Source organism: Piliocolobus tephrosceles, chromosome 21 (genome assembly GCF_002776525.5).
Source record: "Piliocolobus tephrosceles isolate RC106 chromosome 21, ASM277652v3, whole genome shotgun sequence".
Lineage (NCBI taxonomy): Eukaryota > Metazoa > Chordata > Mammalia > Primates > Cercopithecidae > Piliocolobus > Piliocolobus tephrosceles.
Genome location: NC_045454.1, coordinates 18,765,283 through 18,786,817, shown reverse-complemented (window position 1 = coordinate 18,786,817; position 21,535 = coordinate 18,765,283). Strand labels below are relative to the sequence as shown.

Sequence of the window (21,535 nt, the reverse complement as noted above, 5' to 3'; positions counted from 1 at the left end):
ATCCAGGCCAAGGAGAGCAAGGCCACAGATGCAGCACCCTCAGGGGTATGGGGGTGGGACACAGGCAGCTTCCTCAGTGATGGGGGAGCCCCTGGAACCTCGTAGGAAACAGACTTGAAATAAACCCTAGGCCTGCCCCCTTCTCAGGCCCTGGGCAACGCCATGTGAAACCCATTACTCTGCTCAGGAATAGGCGGTCCCTGAAGCAGCTTTCTGGACGGTAGCCCTGGAGGAACAGAAGGGAGGGCTGTCCGGGTCCTGTCTGTTCTGCTGCTGGGGACCTTCTACCCTGGGGGTCCCACGGGCCAGAACCAAGCGGTGATTGATTAGTGATTGGTTGTTGATATCCTGGAATGTTGACTGCCCTGACACCCCGGCCTGGGAATCCTGGGGGTAGATGGGTCCAAGCCGCCACCACTTGTCCCTGCCGGGCCTCACTGCTCTCTGCCCGGCCCGCAGCGAGCTGGATTACTACGACTCCCACAATGTCAACACCCGGTGCCAGAAGATCTGCGACCAGTGGGACGCCCTCGGCTCTCTGACGCACAGTCGCAGGGAAGCCCTGGAGGTGAGGAGGGGGTGACATCACCCACGGAGCTCTGTGCCCCTGCTGCCCTGGGGCTGGTGGTGTAGATAGTGTCCAGACCCGTGAGCTCCCCACAACTCCCACACAGAGGATGTTCTCTGACTCCTCAGGGCCCTCCAGGCCCCTCCCTGCCCCTCCTGCTCACATATTGACTTGCCTTCCCTCTGTCCCTGCCCTCTTCCCTCCCATACACCAGAAAACAGAGAAACAGCTGGAGGCCATCGACCAGCTGCACCTGGAGTACGCCAAGCGCGCGGCCCCCTTCAACAACTGGATGGAGAGCGCCATGGAGGACCTCCAGGACATGTTCATCGTCCATACCATCGAGGAGATTGAGGTCCGCGCCCCCCGGCCCCCCATCTTCCCAAAGGCCTCTGCAGGGCTGGGCCGCCCCCTCACTCCAGCTTCTCCCCCAGGGCCTGATCTCAGCCCATGACCAGTTCAAGTCCACCTTGCCGGACGCTGACAGGGAGCGTGAGGCCATCCTGGCCATCCACAAGGAGGCCCAGAGGATCGCTGAGAGCAACCACATCAAGCTGTCGGGCAGCAACCCCTACACCACCGTCACCCCGCAGATCATCAACTCCAAGTGGGAGAAGGTGGGCCGGGGCCGTCGGGAGGCGCTGGGGGCAGGACGGCGGGACTGGGGGCCACCTTCCTGACCTTTCCTGCGCCCCGTCCCCTCTGCCAGGTGCAGCAGCTGGTGCCAAAACGGGACCACGCCCTTCTGGAGGAGCAGAGCAAGCAGCAGTCCAACGAGCACCTGCGCCGCCAGTTTGCCAGCCAGGCCAACGTCGTGGGGCCCTGGATCCAGACCAAGATGGAGGTGAGGCGCGGCTGAGCCCGGCAGAGCTGAGAAGGTTCCGAGGGGATCCCCGGCCAGCCCAGGGCCTGCAGACTGAGGCACCTCGCAGAGCAGGTCCCAACTCTCACCACCCAGGGGCCATGATCACCCTACGGGGTTAGGAGAGTCCACAGAGCTTGAGCCTGGAATCCTAGCACCTGGGGAGGCTGAGGCGGGCGGATTGCTTGAGTCCAGGTGTTCGAGACCAGCCTGGGCAACATAGTGAGACCCCCAACTCTATAAAAAATACAAAAATTAGCTGGGCATGGTGGTGCGCAGCCCAAGAAGGTCAAGGCTGCTGTAAGCTATGATCATGCCACTGCACTTCAGCCTGACAGCGAGACCCTGTCTCAAAAACAAAAAAAAGTGGCAGTGCCCTCCAGAGAGGAACTTGGCTAAGGAGTCGACTGGAGGTGGGTTTGATCCCCGAATGCCCTGGTCTGATGATTGTGAGACTCAGGCACTATTGAACATCTGATCCTGTCTTCCCAGCTCTAACATGGGGATGAAAACAGTTACTTTTGGCCGGGCGCGGTGGCTCAAGCCTGTAATCCCAGCACTTTGGGAGGCCGAGACGGGCGGATCACGAGGTCAGGAGATCGAGACCACCCTGGCTAACACGGTGAAACCCCGTCTCTACTAAAAATACAAAAAATTAGCCGGGCGAGGTGGCCGGCGCCTGTGGTCCCAGCTACTTGGGAGGCTGAGGCAGGAGAATGGTGTGCACCCGGGAGGCGGAGCTTGCAGTGAGCTGAGATCCGGCCACTGCACTCCAGCCTGGGTGACAGAGCAAGACTCCGTCTCAAAAAAAAAAAAAAAAAAAAAGAAAACAGTTACTTTATTCTTTCAACAAATGCTTTTTGCACCGACTCACCAGCCACATGAGTGCTGTCATTCTGATAGCAGCTCTGGCCACCACACACTGAGCACTCACGGCGTGCTAGGCAACCAGGCTGGCAGCAGGTGACCTCGTTTAAACCCAGCAAGTCTGAGAGGGGGTCTGGGTGCCCGGCAGGCCAGACCTGAGGTTCATGCCATCCACGCCGCATGTGGACTTGTGGGTGCCGAGAAATGGAGTGCCCGAGGTCAGGAGCCGTGGCCAGGCCAGGGTTCAGACCCCAACTCTGCCTCTAACTGCACTGAGCTGTCCTCCGTGAGCCTCGGTTTCTACCTCTGCAGTCAGGGCTTGCCACAGCCCTGGCCTCACAAAGAGGTCAAGGGTAAAATGAAGTTGGGCACGGGGAGTGCTTGGCAGAGAAAGCCTCCCTGTCATAGTCATAGCTGCTTTAACACGAGAGGGCAGGACTGGAGGGGACAGTCATGAGCAGTGGGCCTTCCCTCCCAGGGACCCACGGGCCAAAGCCCCAGGCCAGAGGGGCCCCGGGGGAGATGCAGCCCAACAGCGCGAGTGGGCTTCTCCAGGTAGTCAGTGGTGGCAGGCCCACCAGCCTCACCCCACCGCCTGCACCCACCCCCATAGGAGATCGGGCGCATCTCCATTGAGATGAACGGGACCCTGGAGGACCAGCTGAGCCACCTGAAGCAGTATGAACGCAGCATCGTAGACTACAAGCCCAACCTGGACCTGCTGGAGCAGCAGCACCAGCTCATCCAGGAGGCCCTAATCTTCGACAACAAGCACACCAACTACACCATGGAGGTGCGCAGCCGCCCCGCCTGCTGGCCCTTCCACCAGCACGGCCGGCTTCCTCACTGGAAATGGCTCGGGCCAGTGAGAAGATAGCTGTCTACTGTCTGTTGTTTTTCACTCTGTTTAAAAATTATTGGCCGGGCGCGGTGGCTCAAGCCTGTAATCCCAGCACTTTGGGAGGCCGAGACGGGCGGATCACGAGGTCAGGAGATCGAGACCATCCTGGCTAACATGGTGAAACCCCGTCTCTACTAAAAAATACAAAAAACTAGCCGGGCGAGGTGGTGGACGCCTGTAGTCCCAGCTACTCGGGAGGCTGAGGCAGGAGAATGGCGTGAACCCGGGAGGCGGAGCTTGCAGTGAGCCGAGATCCAGTCACTGCACTCCAGCCCGGGCAAAAGAGCGAGACTCTGTCTCAAAACAAGAAAAAACGTACAAAAGACTAAATCAAAATGTTTAGACATTTTGAAAAAATTACACTTTCCCTAGCACTGCTCTCATCACCATGACAATGCCCCTCACAGGACAAGCTGGTCCACGGAGGGCACCGTTTGCCCTGTGGCCTCAGCAGTATCAGCCTTGCTCAGGGTCAGAGCCTGCCACTGGCTAACACACCAGGAACGTTGCAAGCTGGTCACTGTCATATTGGTAGCTTGAGAAGCCAAAAGTTTGGACACTCTTGATTCACCCCATACAGGTCCACAGATGCCTCAAACCAGAGTTGGCTTGTTTTTTCCCCCAGAGCCAGTGGTGAGACATTGACCAGACTATGTCCAAACAGTCTCCACAGGGATCCCGGCACAAGAGTCATGGGTCCTTGCCCTTCTGCTGCCCCCGTAGCTGGGAAACACACTTACTGTGGAGACTTAAGCCTCGTGGCTGGCAGAGGCAGCAGGGAGGCACCATGGCCCATGTCCTCCGTGAGGTGTACAGGAGAGCAAGGGCTTTCCCCAGGGCAGGGCAGGCTCCCAAGGACATCCCCACTACAGTGAGAACAGTTCACAGCACCCAGCCCACAGTCACGCCCCTGTCTTCCCGCAGCACATTCGCGTGGGCTGGGAGCAGCTGCTCACCACCATTGCCCGTACCATCAACGAGGTGGAGAACCAGATCCTCACCCGCGACGCCAAGGGCATCAGCCAGGAGCAGATGCAGGAGTTCCGGGCGTCCTTCAACCACTTCGACAAGGTGAGCAGCCTGCCGCCTCTTCGGCCTCTCCCCTCCCGCCGTTGCCGTCCCAGCCCGCCCCCTCGTCTCTGCATCTGTCCGTCCTTTCCCATCACAGTTGCTGAGCGTCGCTCGCCACTCTCAGGGCCAGCAGGGCCCTGCCACTGTCAGGGTGTGGCCGTGTGGCACCGAGACCCCAGCCTGGGCCACTTCACACACACAGGCAGGGGGCCGGATGTCCCAAGTCCTGCCCTCTGGGTTGACATCCTCACTACCCCTGGGGCAGATGAAGTCTCAGCACACCCAGGCTTTGCAACCCGGTCTGTGAACCTGGACACAGACACCCTGCACTGCTTTTAGAATTCAGATTTGGTCCGGCAGCCTCATCAGAGGGGCCCTGAGCGCCAGTTTGCTGCCATCCCCAGCCCACGCTGCCAGGCTGACGGACTGAGGAGTGTGCAGCCTCAGCTCTGCACCTGGTGTCCCCAGGACAGGGTGCAGTCCCTTCTGTCCCACTCCAAATCCCAAAGGCAAGGAGGGCCCCCCTCCCTCCTATCCTCCTGGAGGACAGCCCCTCCAGTCCTGGGACTTGTCCTCAATTCTGTAGCATCCAGCTGCCACCCCTGCTGTGGGCAGAGAGGTATGGGAGGCCTCTGCCTGCCTTTGAGCTTCCAAGGTTGGGGGCAGGATGAAAGGGGCCCGCGCCGCCCCCCACCCCGTGCGTCCCTGGCCATCTCCTTGTCCACGTCACCTCTAACTCTGTGTTTCCCTCCCCTACGTGTCCCTTCCCCCTGCCCTCTGCATGTGACCCCGATCCCTCATCCTGGTCTCCACGCCCGCCACCCCTCCCGCACACCTGCCTTCGGATGGCCCCGGCAGGACCATGGCGGGGCGCTGGGGCCCGAGGAGTTCAAGGCCTGCCTCATCAGCCTGGGCTACGACGTGGAGAACGACCGGCAGGTACTGCACCCTGGGCCCCAGCGGACCGTGGCATTAACTGCTCTCTCTCTCTCTCTCCTTCTCTCTTTCTCCCCTCGCCGTCCCCCCCCTGCCATCCTGTGTGCCATCTCACGGCTCTCTTGCCTCCCTGCCCGCATCTCCCTGGACACCTTCCCTCTTACCTGGTCTCTTGGGGCCGCTGTCTCCCTGCTCCCCGCCACTGTCCTGTCTGCCTGCTGTGCACATGGGGCGGTCCCTCTTGCCTACTCTGGGCCCGGCCTCCTCTGCTATGCCTGCGTCCTCGGAGCAGAAGCAGACAGGCAGCATGGACTCCGATGACTTCAGGGCTCTGCTTATCTCCACAGGATACAGCCTGGTATGCAGCTCTGTCTCCCCAGCCGCCTGCTCCTCCTCCTCCTCCCCTGCCTCTCCCCCTCACCGCCTCCAGAGCTTCCTCGTCCTCGGGGACACTCCTCCGCCCGAGCAGCGCAGCCGTGCCTGCCTCTTCCTCTGCTGCACCTGCCGGGGTGGGGTCCCTCCGATGACTTCCCAGCCCCCCTTCTTCCCTAGAAGTCTCCAGAGAGAGGGGGCAGCTCTCCCACTCTCTCTCCCCCTTTTCTTTCTCTTTCTCTCTTTCTTCCCCACCCTCCAGAGCTAACTCGTGAGCCTGGGCTGAGGGCAGCAGACCCCAGTTCCCTGCTGTCGGAGACCACGGGAGCGGAGGGTGCAGAGAGGCCCTGCTCCCCAGCCTGGGGCACTGGGGGCTTGGGGCTTGGGGCTTGGGGCTCTGGGGCAGCCGGAGCAGTGGCAGGCTCTGCCTGGGGCCAAAGCCAGTGGAGCAGGTGGGGAACAGGGCGGTCGCACATGCGGGTTGGGCCCTGCTCTCAGCTGTTTCCCTGGAGACCCCACCAGTGTGGGCCTGGCTGCCCTGCCCCACTCAATGTCGCATGTCCCCCACCCCACCCCCTCCTTGCAGGGTGAGGCCGAGTTCAACCGCATCATGAGCCTGGTTGACCCCAACCACAGCGGCCTTGTGACCTTCCAAGCCTTCATCGACTTCATGTCTCGGGAGACCACCGACACCGACACAGCCGACCAGGTCATCGCCTCCTTCAAGGTCCTGGCAGGGGACAAGGTGAGCGAGACCCCTACGAGGCTCATGGGGGGCTGACGAGAGGGGACCTTGCAGTGGGAGGGGCTGAGGGGGCCAGCGTGTGGGTGGGGATGGCTCAGAGTCCCACCCTGCTGGCCCCAGAACTTCATCACAGCTGAGGAGCTGCGGAGAGAGCTGCCCCCCGACCAGGCTGAGTACTGCATTGCCCGCATGGCACCGTACCAGGGCCCCGACGCCGTGCCCGGCGCCCTCGACTACAAGTCCTTCTCCACGGCCCTGTATGGCGAGAGCGACCTGTGAGGCCCCGGAGACACCCGGACCCAACACCCGCCACGGCCTCCGGGAGGGGCCGGGGCAGCCCCACAGTCCCTTCCTCCACTCTGTATCTATGCAAAGCTCTCCGCAGTCCTCCGGGTGGGTGGGCGGGCAGGGAGGGGCTGGGGCAGGCTCTCTCCTCTCTCTCTCTGGGTTGGCCAGGAGGTTCCCCCCGACCAGGTTGGGACTGGGGAGACTTGGGGCCAGTGCTTCTGGTCTGGTAAATATGTATGATGTGTTGTGTTTTTTTAACCATCGTGGAGGGGCCAGTGGATTCCCACAGCAAAACCAGCCCCTTCCATGCCCTGGGGATGCCCCACCACACCCAGGTCTCTTCCTTTTGCCCTGAGGTCCCTTCAAGGCCTCCCCCATCCAGGCCAAAGCCCCATGTGCCTTGTCCAGGAAACTCCTGGGCCCTGCGAGGGGCCAGCAGAGGGCGCCACCGCCACCCGACGGCTGGGGACCCACCCAGCCCCTCTCCCCTCCCTGCTCCAGACTCACTTGCCATTGCCAGGAGATGGGGGCCCCAACCAGCACCCCACTTTCGCAGCAGAGAAGCTGAGTTGGCAGACCAGGCCCCCCGGCCCCCACCCCATCCCACCAGCTCCGGCCTTGCTTTGGCCTCACGTGTCTCAGATTTTCTAAGGACCAAAAAAAAAGAAAAAAAAACACAAAACAACAAAAACCAAAAAAAAAAAAAAAAATCATCACAAAAAAAAAAAAACTATAAAAAAGAAAAACTTTCAGAGGATTACTATTTACTTATTAACTTACGGATTTATTATATAAATATATATTCACCTAGCAACATCTCTCTGCCGTCTCCTGCTCTCACAATGAAGACATAGCCGATTCTCTTCCGGGCCCCTTGCTGATGCTCCTCCGGGTCTGCGTCGGGCGAGGGTCTCTGGGGACCCTCCAGAGGTGGAGGTGGGCTGCTGGCCTGGCTGCCTGGTGGTTGATGGTTTTGCTCCCCCTACCCTTTTTTTTTTTTTTTTTTGAGTTTATTCTGATTGATTTTTTTTCTCGGTTTCTGGATAAACCACCCTCTGGGGACAGGATAATAAAACATGTAATATTTTTAAGAAGGATTCCTGCAGTGTCATCTTTTTTCTCTCTCGTGTCTGTCCTCCACTCCTAGGAGAGCCAGGGCAGAGCTAGCACTGTCCTAAGCTGTCAACGTGGACTAGCTCGTGTCATCTACTCAAGAGGGGCTGTCACTGTCCTTGTTTCTGAGTGAGGAGCACACGGGCCAGAGTAGTCACCCGGCCATGAGTGGTGGGGGCCAGAGACCAGCTCCAGGTGGGTGGATGCCAGAGAGAGCAGCACCCATGCCAGGCAGGGGCTAGGGAGGTGGTCTTGCACAGCAACCCCGCCCCAAGCAGCAGGTGCGCCCGTCCTGAGATTCTAGGAGAAGGTGGCCGCCTCCATCCACTAAGCAAGAGAAGGAAGACAGTGGGCTTGAGGCAGGGAGCTCCCAGGAGGAAGCCTGAGCCGCCCTGTCCCTCCCACCCGGCTCACCTGTCTGTGGGTCAGGCAGATGACCCCCTCACCCCCATCCAGGTGCTGGCTGCAGTGGCCTGTGCAGAGAGGAGCAGGGTGAGTGCCCACTAGTCACTGTACCCCTTCCCCCATGCCCCACCATGCCAGGGGCGGTACTCACAGAAGACGCAGGTGAGCTGGGCCACACAGGACACGAACCGCTCAAAATCCACGCGCAGACGGCTATCCCGGTAGCGGCTTGTGAGAGCCTGGGTCAGCTGGTTGTTCAGGTGGAAGCCTAGAGGGAGGCTGCTTCTGAGCCCAGCGGCCCACAGGGAACCCACCTCAGCACTGCATCCCCACCCCACCTCCTCGGGGAGGATGCGGATGCCACAGGGTGTCACACCCCAACCCTGCCCCGTCCCAGCAGGGTAAGCACGGTCTGATCCCTTCGATGACCTGGGCCTGTTTCCTCATCCACCAAACGGGGACTAAGACAGCCCCGACCCCATAGGGTGTGTGAAGACAAGAGCGCTCAGGACAGCATCTGGCATGTGACTCGATGTGTGGGTACTGTTACTCCTTAAATCCTGTGGGGCTTTCTCCTTGCCAGTGGGCACTGGAGGATATTTCTGTGCAGCAAAAAATATCGTCAATCCCATATGGAGTCAGTTTCTTTACGGAGAAACCGTGTCTGCGGTGGAGTCTCATTGGAAGCTTTCAAAAACCCAAAACAATGGGTTCTTGACCCCTTCTGAGATGCAAGGTCGTGCCTCATGACCTTCTCCTTTGTCTCCCACGTGGCCAAACCCAGTTCCAAGGACCACTTCGTGGGCTTCTGCTGCTTCCAAAGCCCATCTTCACCCCCATTCTATGTGTTCATTCTCTTCACAAATATCTACCAAGTAAGCACCATTCCATGCTGTGCCCAGTGCCAGGTGCTGTTTAGCAGGAGGTCAGGTGACCTGCCCCAGGTCACGCTCCCTCTGGCCTTCATCTGCCCTCGGGCATAGGGGTGGAGGCTGCTGTGCCCAGGGCTATGGGAAAACCCAGCCAGATGGGGTGGAAGGACCCGAGAAGGGACTGGAGCCCCTCAGCTGCCTGCAGGAGTTCCCGTTTGAGAACTTCTCAAGGTACTTTATCAGTTTCCTTCTTCCTGGAATAACTCCGGGCATGTAACAGGCACTCAGTGGTGCCAGATGCATGAGCACAAGCCTGCCACCTGCCACCTGCCGTGAGTCCTTGCTCCCTCACCTCCGTTCCTGTCTATCTCGGGCCCAGCCTTTCCCTCTCTGCCCGACATCTCCCAATCCTTGGCTATCTCTGACCCCATCTCTCCCCCTTTTGACTTGGGCTTTTTTTTTTTTTTTTTTTTTTTTTAATGGCGTCTTGTTCTGTTGCTCAGGCTGGAGTATAATGGCATGATCTCGGCTTACGGCAACCTCCGCCTCCCGGGTTCAACTGATTCTCCTGTCTCAGCCTCCCAAGTAGCTGGGATTACAGGCACGTACCACCACACCCAGCTAATTTTGTATTTTTAGTAGAGACTGGGGTTTCACCATGTTAGCCAGGCTGGTCTCGAACTCCTGACACCTCAGGTGATCCGCCCGCCTCGGCCTCCCGAAGTGCTGGGATTACAGACATGAGCCACCATGCCCAGCCTCTTTTTTTTTTTTTTTTTTAAATAAAGATGAGGTCTCACTATGTTGCTCAGGCTGGTCTTGGACTCCTGGGCTCAAGCAGATGACCCTCTTGCCCCCATCCAGGTGCTGGCTGCAGTGGCCTGTGCAGAGGGGCAGGGTGAGTGCGATCCTCCCAAGCAGCTGGGGCTACAGGTAAGTGCCACCACACCTGGCTTTGTGTTTTATTTTTTGTAGAGATGGGGTCTCGCCGTGTTACCCAAGCTGGTCTTGAACTCCTAGGCTCAAGCAATCTGCCTGCCTCAGCCTCCCAAAGCGCTGGCATTACAGGCATGAGGCACCACGCCTGGCTGGCTCTTTACTTACACATCCTTGAACACTTGACCACCTTCTCTGGGTCTCACACTCCCAGCCACACCCAAACCCTCTCCCTCTGGCTCTCCGACTCCATCTCAGTCGCCCCAGCCCCCATCTCCCTGTGGCTCCCTCTGCTGTGTGGTGGCAGACAGGCCCCAGAGTGGGGTTGAGGATCTGGGAACAGCCCACTCTCCAAATCCCCTCCACTTGAGGGTGACAGTCCTGCACTGTCTCGTCTGCCTTGGAGCCCACGGAAAGCCTTTCTCTCTGACTTCGTTTCTTGGTTAGGATGTTGTGCTGGGCTTGTTCCAGCTCATCAGGAGGAACTCAGCGTCATAGCAGAGGCCATTGCCTGGCTCTCTTTGGGGTGCTCTGGCTTTTGGTAACGAAAGCTGCGTTCTCTGATCATTAAGTACTATGCCCCGTAGTCCATGGATGACTGTTCACCACCCTGGGTACTGGCTTTTTTTTTTTTTTGAAAGTCAGGGTCTTGCTCTGTCGCTCAGGCACAATCAGGGCTCACGGCAGCCTCAGCCTCCCGGGCTCAAGCCATCCTCAAGCCTCAGCCTCCTGAGTAGCTGGGACCATAGGTGTGAGCCACCACACCAGGCCCTGGCCATTTTAGAGAAAAAAACAGAGGCTTGAAGAGATGGAGTCAAGTGCCCAGAGCCCCTCCTGGAGTTGGTAGAGTGAGGATTCCAGCCTCGTGGCACCAGAATCCAGAACGTTCTACCATGCTGCCCTGGGGGCCAGAGCCTCTCAGACACCAGCTCCTAATCTTCCCCTTCCTGGAGGAGCCTCTCTCTCCCCCAGCACCCTACCAGGCACATCCCCCTTTCATGTCCTCCCCACCCCACAAACACCCCTTGCCCTCCTTCCTTATTTGGCCTCTTTCAGGGCCACCCAACCCCTGGCAGGGGCTGGCGACAAGCTAAGGTGTGGGCTTGTGGATGGCCACGGTGCAGAGGGCCACAGCTGAGCGGGGGGACTTGGAGACGATGGGATGGGAGAGAACAGATCCTGTCCCCACGACCACCCCAGGACCCTTGTCCATACCTGCTGCATTCAGCGCCAGCCTCAGCTCATAGGAGTTCATGGTTCCAGAGGCGTCCTCATCGAACTTGTGGAATATGGCCTGGGCAGGAGGGATGAGTCAGGGCTATCCCCCAGGCCTTGAAGAAGGCTGCAAATGGGGCCCGCCAGGCAAGACAGCCTGGTGCCCATCCCAACTCCCTTTCTTCTGGTGTGGACCCCCAGAAAGCAGCCTAACCACTTTGGACTTCCGTTTCCCAATCTGTAAAATGCGAATAAGCAATGTCCCCAGAGGACAAGCTGAGGCTGGGCGGGGGCAGGGATATCCCAGCCAGATCCCTCCAAGTCAGCATAGTCCAGCCCCCCTCGTTCCCTGGGGCTCTGATAGCCCACAGGGTGCCCATGTCTCTGTTAGTAAAGGTTTCTCTCTTTCTGGGACGAGGCCCAGTCTCCCACCTCACCTGCCACTCCAGGAGGTGGCCCCAGAGCTGCTGGAAGTGGTGTAAGGCCAGGCTTTGCCCATGCTGTGTTGGGGGTGGGGGCCTCTGGTTAAGGTCAATCTCTCCAGAAGGGGAGGAGAGACCCCAGTGTCCCCTTCCCCACTCCCTCACTCAGGCACTTCCCCCCATGTACCCCGAAACACTGCAGCAGCTGCTCACAGGTCCTGAGCCCGATCTCTCTGGGGGTGTGGGTGTGGACCCTGGCTACAGGAAAAGCAAAATCAAACCACAGCACTTTCCTGCATTCTGGCCGCCACTCTGAGGGCCATGTGGACACGACTCCCTCAAGCAGGTGATGTTGTCAGTCCCATGTTATAGAAGCCGAGGCACAGGGAGCCACTGACTGCTGTGACCAGCGGAGCTGGGATTCAAACCCAGGCAGGGGTGCCCAGTCTGTGCTCAAGGCAGCCTTGCCTCTCAGCAGAAGGGAAGCTTGTGAGCGGCTGTGGCCCAGGTCGCTGGCCCACACAGGATCCCTTGCAGGGAGATGCTGCCAGGCTGAGCCCTGGCTTCCTGAGCCCAACTCCCAGCAGCACCGTGGGTTCACAGACATCGGCGGCGCGGGCTCTGGTTGCAGGACCCCTAGCTAAGATCCCTCCTCCTGCCCCCATCCCAGCCAACTCACCAGGCTCCAGGGCAATGCTTAGTAAGGCGTGGAGCTGACAGGCATTGAGTTCTTCCTCCTAGTCCAGGAAAGAGGGCTTGTGAGGCCACTGGCTCATCCAGCTGCTCTGGGCCAGGCCCTGGGCTTGGCTGGGCTAGGGACATGGCAGGGGCTGACAGAGCCTCAGAGCCAGCTCCAGGAGTCGGGGGAGACAGGCCTGTCCCCACAGGGCCATGGCTGTGATGGCGGAAGCACGGGGCTGTGGGAGCTGGTGGGGGCCAGCAGACCGGCCTGGGGGAGGGTCAGGGAGAGCTTCCAGGGCTGGGAGCCTTAGATGAGGCCTGAGGCTGGCGGGAGGTGTCAGGAGGGAGAGGGTGGTCAGTATGGACTGAGCCCAAGGCCCTGAGGCAGGGAGGAGCTGTGAGCATTTAAGAAACGTTCATGAGATTTAAGCCCGGAGGGAGGAAAAAGCAAGCAAAATGAGACACCTGAGATGCTAGGTGGGGGGAAGGAGGATTCCCAAAGGGAGGCTGCAGCGGGATGCTCCCTCAGCCCAATCCCCCTCCTCACCTCTCCAGCCAGCTCCTTAAACAGCTGCTCCAACCCCAGCTCCAGGGGCAGGCAGGGGCCCTGCGGCACGGGGAAGTTTAGTTCAGGCCAAGATCCCCGCCCCATCGTGCCCCTCCCGGAACAGCCCCCACCTGGAGAGCCTGCAGGTCTGCGCTGATCACGTCGTCGATCTCCCTGCAAATTACAGATGGGAGGTGGGGAGGGCGCTGTTTGCCCCAGCTGGGGCTGTGTCTCAGCTGAGGAATCGCGTGGGGCCCTGGGGTCATCCTCGCGGGGTGGGGGATCCTGGGGGCGGGTCAGGTCTCGGGGGTCTCGGGGCCTGTCCAGGCAGGCATGGGGTCGGATTTGGGTGCCCGGGACTCACACGGCCGTGTGGCGGCGCTCGGAGAAGACACGCAGAGTGAAGTCGGCCTCGTCGCCGGCGTGGGCGGTGCTCGGCACCACCAGGTAGTGGCCCGGGCGCAGGCGGCAGCGGCGGCTCACGTCGCGGCGGGCGCTGAGGGGCGAGCGGTCGGCGCGCAGCAGCCGGGGCAGGAGCGCGCGGCTGCGCGGGGAGTCCCAGAGGCCCAGCAGCTGGGAACGGGGCGGCGTGACCACGGACCAGCCTCACCTGCGGCCCTTCAGCCCCGCACCCTCCAGCCCTCCCCGTCCACCCTGCCCAACCCCCGTCCAAGCCTTCCCTGCCCCCGGACCCCAGCTCTGCCCCCCACGCCCAGCGCAGGTTGACCAAGCCCCAGGGCCGGTTGACCCCATCCCACTCACCTCCTCTGGAATCTGAAAGAAGCAAGAGCAAGGGGCGTCGGGGCAGGGGAGGGGTGGCCGCCGCTCAGGGTCCCCTCCCTGCCCTTCCTCACCTCTCTGCCCTCTCCCTCCTTCTCCGTCCTATTAGACCCTATTGAACCTTTGCCCCGCCGTCCCCGACCCAGGCCCTCGCCCCCCCCCCCCCAACAACCCCTCCCTCCCCCTCTGCCCCCCCCGCCCCCCTCTTAATGCTTCGGCGGCCACCGGCCCTTCTAACCTCCAGTCTCTCTCTGTCCCTAACCTCGCCTCTCAGTCTGTCCCTGAGCCCCTCTCTCTCATTCCCTTAGCTCCCTCTCCCCCTCTGAGACCTGGCCCCCAGCCCTACTCTACCCCTACTCTCCTCCCGCGCCGTCCCCTCTTGGCTCCCGCTCCTCCACTCCTCCCCGATCCCCCTCAGTCCCACCCCTCTACCACTCCCCTCCTCCCCCTTGGCCCCGCCCTCCACACCTCCCCTCTTCCCCTTGGCCCCGCCCCTCTATCCTCCGGGTTCCCTGGAGCCTCAGCTCTACCCAGGACCTCACCTGGAACACGTGGAAGCCCACGGTGAGGAAAGTGAGGCCCTTGGCTCTCAGGCGCCGTCGGTTGCGCTGGGTGAGGGACAGAAGGACGGTGCACTTGGGCGTGCGGCCCCCCCGCGCCGGGCCCCACGCCCCTGAAGCTCCCCAACCCCCCCAGGGCCCTTCCTCCTCCTCGTCCTCCTCCTCCTCGTCGGGTTCCAGCAGCGTTAAACGGAACTGAGGATTGGTCCAGAACGTTTCTAGGGGAGGAGGAAGAAAGGGGGTTTCCCAGCTGGCCACAGCGCCCCCTACCCCGGCAAGCCTCTCAGGGCCCCTCAGGCCTCACCAGCATTAGGCTGGCTCCCTCCGGAGTTGAAGCCGCGCACCCAGCGGCCTTGGAAGGTGTGGACGTGCCAGCCGCCCCACTCCGGGCTGGGGCCCAGCACCTCCGGGCTCAGCGAGCAGATCTGCACCGTGTCGAAGTGGAGGAGGAAGTCCCGCAGCTCCATCCTGCACGGTGGCCCAGTCAGACCTTGCCCGGCCGCACCTCGAGGGGGTCCCAAGATCCCGGAAATCACTCCCAGATCCCAAAGCCTCCCACATTTCTTAAATATTGCCAAATACCCTTCAGGTTCCAGAAATAACCCCCAAATAGCTGGGCCTCTAGCTCCCCCAAATTCCTCCAAGTCCTCAGACACACCCCACAAATCGCCAAGATTCACAAGCTGCCCCCAAATATTGTTAAATTGCCACCAACCCCCAAACAGCAAGACCCGTAGACTCTGAATTACCAACAAGTATCCTTCAGCCCCTCAACATTGCCAAATCTCAAGAAATGCCCTAAATATCACCAAGCCTTCCTCCATTGCCCTAAATACTACACCCTCCACAGGTAACTATGCCTTCAAATTCCCCTAACATTACTACTTTTTTTAACCCACTCCATCAGTGGCACTCTATCTAACATTACTACCAATTCTTCCTTGACTTTCCAAAATGGAACCTGGCCCCAAAATTACCACCGATGTACACAGTTTCTCCTTATTAGGACCCATCCTTCCATCGGGGCGCACCCCTCCCTGAGCCCCTTGGCACGGAGACCCTCCCAAGAGGCAGAGCTGGGACCCTGATGAACTGACCAGAACTCGCCATCCTCCTTTTTCACCAGCAGGGCATCGCGGCACTCGGTGGGGAGTGTGTCCCAGCGTGGGCAGCTGGAGAGACTGCAGTGTGAGGGGCGGGCAGGTGGGGTCCAGCCCCACACCCACCCCAGACCCATCCCACCTGTCGCTCCAGGCCCCGGTCCACTCCACGCGGCCCCATGGGTTCCGCAGCCGCAGCAGCCGCACCTTGGTGAAGCCCAGGAACACCTGGGGCAGCGTCATCAGTGGGGATGATGCCCGGACGTGGCCTGCCGCCCCCCCATGGGGACACTCACCTTGTGTGTGCCCGTGACGGAATACGCGTGTCCCTTCACCAGGCCTTCTTCTGTGCGGTACTCGCCCCGATCACTCTGGGCAGGGGATGGGATGGTGAGGCCGAGGTGGGGGACAGGAGGGCAGCTGCTCCTCCCTGCCCCCAACCTCCTGCCACCAAGGCAGGAGCCAACCAGAGCATTGAACTGAATGGCACACAGCTCAGAGACCATGTCAGGGTTAGTGACTGAAGGCAACAGAGAAAAGAAGAGGAAGGGAGATGGAAATGAGGCCAAAGGAGAGGTACAGGCTCATGCCTGTAATCCCAGCACTTAGGGAGGTCGAGGTGGAAGGACTGCTTGAGGCCAGGAGTCCAAGACTAGCCTGGACAACATAGCAAGACCCCAAGTCTACAAAAAATTTAAAAATTCGACAGGCATGGTGGTGGTGCTCATCAGTGGTCCCAGCTATTCCGGAGGCTGAGGCAGGAGAATCCCTTGAGCCCAGAGGTCAAGGCTATAGTGAGCTATGATGACACTACTGCACTCCAACCTGGGTGACAGAGTGAGATGAGATCCTGTCTCCAAAAACAAAAACAAAATAGATGGAAAGAGGGCCTGGAGTGGTGGCTCACACCTGTAATCCCAGCACTTTGGGAGGCCGAGGCAGGTGGATCATGAGGTCAGGAGATTGAGACTATCCCGGCTAACATGATGAAACCCCATCTCTACTAAAACTACAAAACATTAGCCGGGCATGGTGGCATGCGCCTGTAGTCCCAGCTACTCGGGAGGCTGAAGCAGGAAAATTGCTTGAATTCAGGAGGCGGAGGTTGCAGCGAGCCAAGGTGGGTGACACAGAAAGATTCCATCTCAAAACAAAACCAAACAAAATAGATGGAAAGAGCAGACAGACAGAGACATAGAGAGAAAGATACAGAAGAGAGAGACAGACACAAAAGAAAAAGAGAAGCAGTAACTCAGTAGAGGATTTAAGTAAATTAATGAGTGAAGGAGTTAGACTAACTCAATGAATGAATGAGTGTGTCATGGGGTCACAGATGAACACATGACCCAAGCTAAGCCCACGAGAATCATTCCTGGGACTTTTACTGAAATTCTCAGAAAGATGTACTCTTTTTTTTTTTTTTTTTTTTAAATAACCCCTGGGGTGGTAGGAGATACCTGCAACTATGGGGGACCCTTTTATGCCCATGAGGGGAGAGCCTGGCTGAGAGTGACCCTAACGCAGAACGGGAAATAAACAAACATAGTTGCAACACCCTCAGCATCTGGATCCAGCTGTGCCTGAAGCCCCTGATTCATGAGAGCAAATGAATTTATTTTTGACTAATTAGATTTATGAGCGAGCCTAAGCCAGTAACAGAAGCAGAGAAGAGAAGAACAGAGGAAGCACTCCGCCCACCCCACCACACCCCTGACTGTGCTCTGGTCCTGGTGGGGGTTCCGCATGGGAGTCCAGGTCTCTTACCAGGGCAGTGGCGCCCACGAGGGACTCCTTGGCCAGGGCATGGCGCAGGGCAGAGAAGAGCCCCATGCTGTTTTGTCTCAGATAGAGCACCTCACCCACGCCGCCTGTGAAGTCCACAAAAGCCTCATTCATGTGACCGCCCCGCATCACCTCGTAAGAGCCGTGGAGCCTGTGGGAGCAGATTGAAATGAAATGAAATAAAATAAAATGAAATAAAATAAAATAAAATAAAATAAAAAGAAAGAAATCCATATCACCAAGGGTTGAGGCAAGTATGAGCATCTCAGGCATCCCTGCCCTGGGATCTGCAGGGGCCTCTATCTCAGGGTCTAGAATCCCCAGGGGAAATTCCTGAAGTTTTGAGACTTTTTTCAGGGTCTCACCCTGTGGCCCAGGCCGGAGTGCAGTGGCGTAGCCTTAGACTCCTGGGTTCAAGCGATCCTCCTCCCACCTCAGCCTCCCGAGGAGGTGGGCCCTCAGGTACACACTGCCACACCCAGCTAAAACAATTTCAAACTCTTGGCCGGGCATGGTGGCTTATGCCTGTAATCCCAGCACTTTGGGAAGCCGAGACAAGTGGATCACCTGAGGTCAGGAGTTCGAGACCAGCCTGGCCAACACGGTGAAACCCCGTCTCTACTAAAAATACAAAAATTAGCCAGGTGTGGTGGTGGGCACCTGTAATCCCAGCTACTCAGGAGGCTGAGGCAGGAGAATTGCTTGAACCCGGGAGGCTAAGGTTGCAGTGAGCCAAGATCGCACCACAGCACTCCAGCCTGGGTGACAGAGTGAGACTCCGTCTCAAAAAAAGAAAAAAAAAGATGTGAAATTGCTCAGGTGATGTGATTTGAGGGTTCTGGGGGTTGTCACTTGGTTTGGGATTCTTGGTGGGGTGTCTGGAGGACTGCAGAGCTTGGAGGCTCTGGGTGCCCCCTGTGGCTTGGTGCCTGCTGTGGGGACTTGGGGCTGCAGCTGGTTGGAATTGGGGTCCTCACTTGGCATAGGCCTTCTCCAGGAGTGGGGCCCAGAACTCGTTCCGCTGTTCCGAGCGCACGAACATCAGCTTCCCCTCGCGCACAGGCAGCCTGTCATCCACCACGACGTCCACCCAGCGGCCAAACTGCCAGAGCTGGCGGGAGAAGATGCAGGGCCAGACTCGGCTTCCAACCTCCAACCCTGCCTGGACCCTGCCTCTGGGCCCTGACTCTGCTGTGCCAGTCCCAGAGTCAGTTAACTATGTTAATGTTAACATAGTTAATGTTAATGTTAACAATGAAATCCAAGTCAATGTTAACTATGAAATCCATATCACCAGCCAGGTGTGGTGGCTCACACCTGTAATCCCAGCGAAGTGGGTGGATCACAAGGTCAGGAATTTGAGAACAGCCTGGCTAAGATGGTGAAACCCCGTCTCTACTAAAAATACAAAAAAGGCCGGGCGCGGTGGCTCACGCCTGTAATCCCAGCACTTTGGGAGGCCGAGACACGCAGATCACGAGGTCAGGAGATCGAGACCATCCTGGCTAACACAGTGAAACCCCGTCTCTACTAAAAATACAAAACACTAGCCGGGCGTGGTGGCGAGCGCCTGTAGTCCCAGCTACTCGGGAGGCTGAGGCAGGAGAATGGCGTGAACCCGGGAGGCGGAGCTTGCAGTGAGCTGAGATTGTGCCACTGCACTCCAGTCTGGGCCACAGAGCGAGACTCCGTCTCAAAAAAAAAAACAAAAACAAAAACAAAAAAAATTATCTGGGCATGGTGGTGGGTGCCTGTAATCCTAGCTACTCAGGAGGCTGAGGCAGAGAATTGCTTGAACCCAGGGGTGGGGGCGAAGGTTGCAGTGAGCCGAGATTGCGCCACTGCGCTCCAACCTGGGTGACAGAGTGAGACTCCATCTCAGAAAAAAGAAAGAAAGAAAGAAGTCCGCCGGGCGCGGTGGCTCAAGCCTGTAATCCCAGCACTTTGGGAGGCCGAGACGGGCGGATCACGAGATCAGGAGATTGAGACCATCCCGGCTAACCCGGTGAAACCCCGTCTCTACTAAAAAATAAAAAAAAAAAACTAGCCGGGCGAGGTGGCAGGCGCCTGTAGTCCCAGCTGCTCGGGAGGCTGAGGCAGGAGAATGGCGTGAACCCGGGAGGCGGAGGTTGCAGTGAGCTGAGATCCAGCCACTGCACTCCAGCCTGGGCGACAGAGCAAGACGCTGTCTCAAAAATAAAATAAATAAAATGAAATGAAATGAAATTGAAATGAAATGAAATGAAATGAAATAAAATGAAATAAAATAAAATAAAAAGAAAGAAATCCATATCACCAAGTCCCCACGGGGAAAACTGAGGCATGGGCAGAGGAACTGAGCTGTACCTGGAAGTGGAAGACACCTGCGTAGCCATGCTGGAAATCCTGTCCAGGAGGGACCACCCGGCGCAGGAGCCGGGGATACAGAGTAAGGGAGGCGGCGGCCGCAAGGAACCAGCAGTTACCTGGGAGGAAAGGCCAGGATTAGGTGAGGAGGGAAGGACGGAGGCCGGGCGCGGTGGCTCACGCCTGTAATCCTAGCACTTTGGGAGGCCGAGGCAGGAAGATCACTTGAGCCTAGGAGTTCAAGACCAGCCTGGCCAACATGGCAAGACTCCAGTACAAGAAAATTTAAAAATTAGCTGGGCATGATGGCATGCACCTGTAGTCCCAGCTACTTGGGAGGCTGAGGCAGAAAGACTGCTTGAGTCCAGGAGGTCAAGGCTGCAGTGAGCTATGATGGTGCCACTGTATTCCAGAATGGGTGACAGAGTGAGACCCCATTGAAAGAAGAAAGGAAGAAAGAAAGAAGGAAGGGAGGGAGGGAGGGAGGGAGGGAAAGAGACAGAGAGAAAGAAGGAGGGAAGGAAGGAAGGAGAAAGAAAGGAGACAAACAGAAAAAGAAAAGAGAAAGAAAGAAAGAGAAAGAAAGAAAGAAAAGAAAAAAGAAAAGGAAGGAGGGAGGGAAGGAAGGAAGGAAGGAAGGAAGGAAGGAAGGAAGGAAGGAAGGCAGGCAGGCAGGCAGGCTGGCTTAGGGAGAGAAGAGACTGAGGAGGGATCCAGGGGCCGGGAGTAGGGGGACCAAGGGATGGAGCTGTCAGGATCCCAGCTGAAACTGGCTAGATCTGAGGACTCAAGGTGGGTTCAGGGTCTCACCCAGGCTCCCCTGACACACATCTGTGCGGCTCATGTCTTCACAGATGAACTTCGGCTCAGCACAGAACTCCTGTGGGTGGTGGGGGATTCCAGGCCTCAGCCCCAGAAAGGAAGGGAAGGTCACATGCCGGGGCCCTGCCGCCTCTGCTGCTCCAGAGCAGTGAGGGCCTCCAAGCCCATGAAAGGCCTGGAAGCCTGTGGGCAGGAGCATGGCTTCCCTGGGTCTCCAGAAGCTGTGCTAAGCCAGTCCCATGGTAGCCCCCTCCTCCCTCAGACCCCGGAGTCCAGATCCTCAGCATGCTCCTCCCTCAGACCCATTAGTCCAGGCCCAGCCCCTCCTCCCTCAGACCCAGAAGTCCAAGTCCAAGCCCCCTCCTCCCTCAGACCCAGGAGTCCAGGCCCCCACCCCCCCCCCCTCCGACCCCGGGGTCCAGGTCCCCCCCCCCCCTCCCTCAGACCCCGGAGTCCAGGTCCCCAGCCCTCCTCCCTCAGACCCTGGAGCCCAGACCCCAGCCACACTTTACATGGGGCCTCATCCATTTCACGTCTTTGGCCTTCTCCGAGTCAGGCCCCAGCTGGTCATAGCCAAGGGCATCAGGGCCAGCAGGGAAGTAAGGGTCACGGAACAGGATCCCCGAATCCAGACAGGCTGCCCGGATTGCCTCATAGCTCTGGCCCCGAAAGAGCTGCAGGCCCCCAGCTCCGACCCCAGCCTCCTCGTCCACGAGCTGGATGGTGACCCTCCCACTGCTGCACGCCATCTGGACACTGGTCTCAGAAGCTGGCACCAGGCCCTTTAACCTCCTGAGTCACGGGGGCGGGGCCTCTCCTCCTCGGAGCCCCAGTGGGGGTCTTTGGGCAGTGAGGAGCCTTCACTCGTTAATATTAATTGATGGTTTGGGGTGCTGGGGAGCAGGGACGCCTCTTCAGTGGTTTTCTCCCCAGGGCGTGGGGCCTTCAGTTGTGGCCAAGGTAGCAACTTAATGGGCTTGGCCAGCAGCAGGAGAGAAGGCGGGCAGAGCTGAGGGAGAACCGGCTGCTGCTGTGAGAGCACCAAGAAGGAGGTCAGTGTAGGGGTGAGCTTCTGCCTACTTATGCCTGTGGGGCTGGGGAAGGAGGCGGGTTTACCTCAGTGTCTATCTCTCAGACTGCCTCTCTCCCCGACTTCATGTTTCTTCTCCATCACTGTCTGGAGTGCACGATCTCAGCTCACTGCAACCTCCGCCTTCTAGGTTCAAGTGATTCTCCTGCCTCAGCCTCCCGAGTAGCTGGGATTACAGGCTCATGCCATCATGCCAGGCTACCTTTTGTATTTTTTGGTAGAGAAGGGATTTCACCATGTTGGCCAGGCTGGTC

At 58.6% G+C, this 21,535-nt stretch overlaps 2 protein-coding genes across 2 annotated transcripts in view; one reads left to right on the top strand and one right to left on the bottom strand.

Annotated features, from left to right (window-relative positions):
- ACTN4 (actinin alpha 4) overlaps nucleotides 1–7,707 on the top strand; it is an 89,090-nt gene extending 81,383 nt beyond the window's left edge. The window contains exons 13-21 of the mRNA XM_023229339.2: nucleotides 460–568; nucleotides 783–923; nucleotides 1,003–1,185; nucleotides 1,278–1,412; nucleotides 2,911–3,090; nucleotides 4,123–4,269; nucleotides 5,128–5,208; nucleotides 6,164–6,322; nucleotides 6,443–7,707. Of these exons, the coding sequence (XP_023085107.1) occupies nucleotides 460–568; nucleotides 783–923; nucleotides 1,003–1,185; nucleotides 1,278–1,412; nucleotides 2,911–3,090; nucleotides 4,123–4,269; nucleotides 5,128–5,208; nucleotides 6,164–6,322; nucleotides 6,443–6,601 (1,294 nt within the window). The 3' untranslated portion in view covers nucleotides 6,602–7,707. The remainder of the gene's footprint in view (nucleotides 1–459; nucleotides 569–782; nucleotides 924–1,002; nucleotides 1,186–1,277; nucleotides 1,413–2,910; nucleotides 3,091–4,122; nucleotides 4,270–5,127; nucleotides 5,209–6,163; nucleotides 6,323–6,442) is intronic.
- On the bottom strand, nucleotides 7,358–21,249 carry CAPN12 (calpain 12). Its single transcript, XM_026447706.1, has 21 exons — nucleotides 20,704–21,249; nucleotides 20,180–20,249; nucleotides 19,370–19,488; nucleotides 18,001–18,134; nucleotides 17,006–17,174; nucleotides 15,538–15,612; nucleotides 15,384–15,469; nucleotides 15,239–15,313; nucleotides 14,446–14,609; nucleotides 14,124–14,359; nucleotides 13,564–13,575; nucleotides 13,166–13,374; nucleotides 12,933–12,975; nucleotides 12,802–12,861; nucleotides 12,253–12,310; nucleotides 11,761–11,831; nucleotides 11,589–11,651; nucleotides 11,152–11,230; nucleotides 8,280–8,396; nucleotides 8,138–8,196; nucleotides 7,358–8,050 (listed from the first exon to the last, which is right to left on the bottom strand). The coding sequence occupies exons 1-21, from the start codon at nucleotides 20,938–20,940 to the stop codon at nucleotides 8,024–8,026; spliced, it is 2,163 nt and encodes a 720-aa protein (XP_026303491.1). The 5' UTR covers nucleotides 20,941–21,249; the 3' UTR covers nucleotides 7,358–8,023.
- Nucleotides 21,250–21,535: the final 286 nt, after the last annotated feature.

Excerpts from the sequence above, each read along its gene's own strand:
- CAPN12 (XM_026447706.1), bottom strand. The coding sequence starts at position 20,940 with ATGGCGTGCAGCAGTGGGAGGGTCACCATCCAGCTCGTGGACGAGGAG. Across the intron at positions 18,135-19,369 it reads CAGGTGTCTTCCACTTCCAG|CTCTGGCAGTTTGGCCGCTG; the intron begins GTACAGCTCAGT and ends TTCTCCCGCCAG. Across the intron at positions 11,832-12,252 it reads AAGCATTGCCCTGGAGCCTG|CCAGGGTCCACACCCACACC; the intron begins GTGAGTTGGCTG and ends CTTTTCCTGTAG.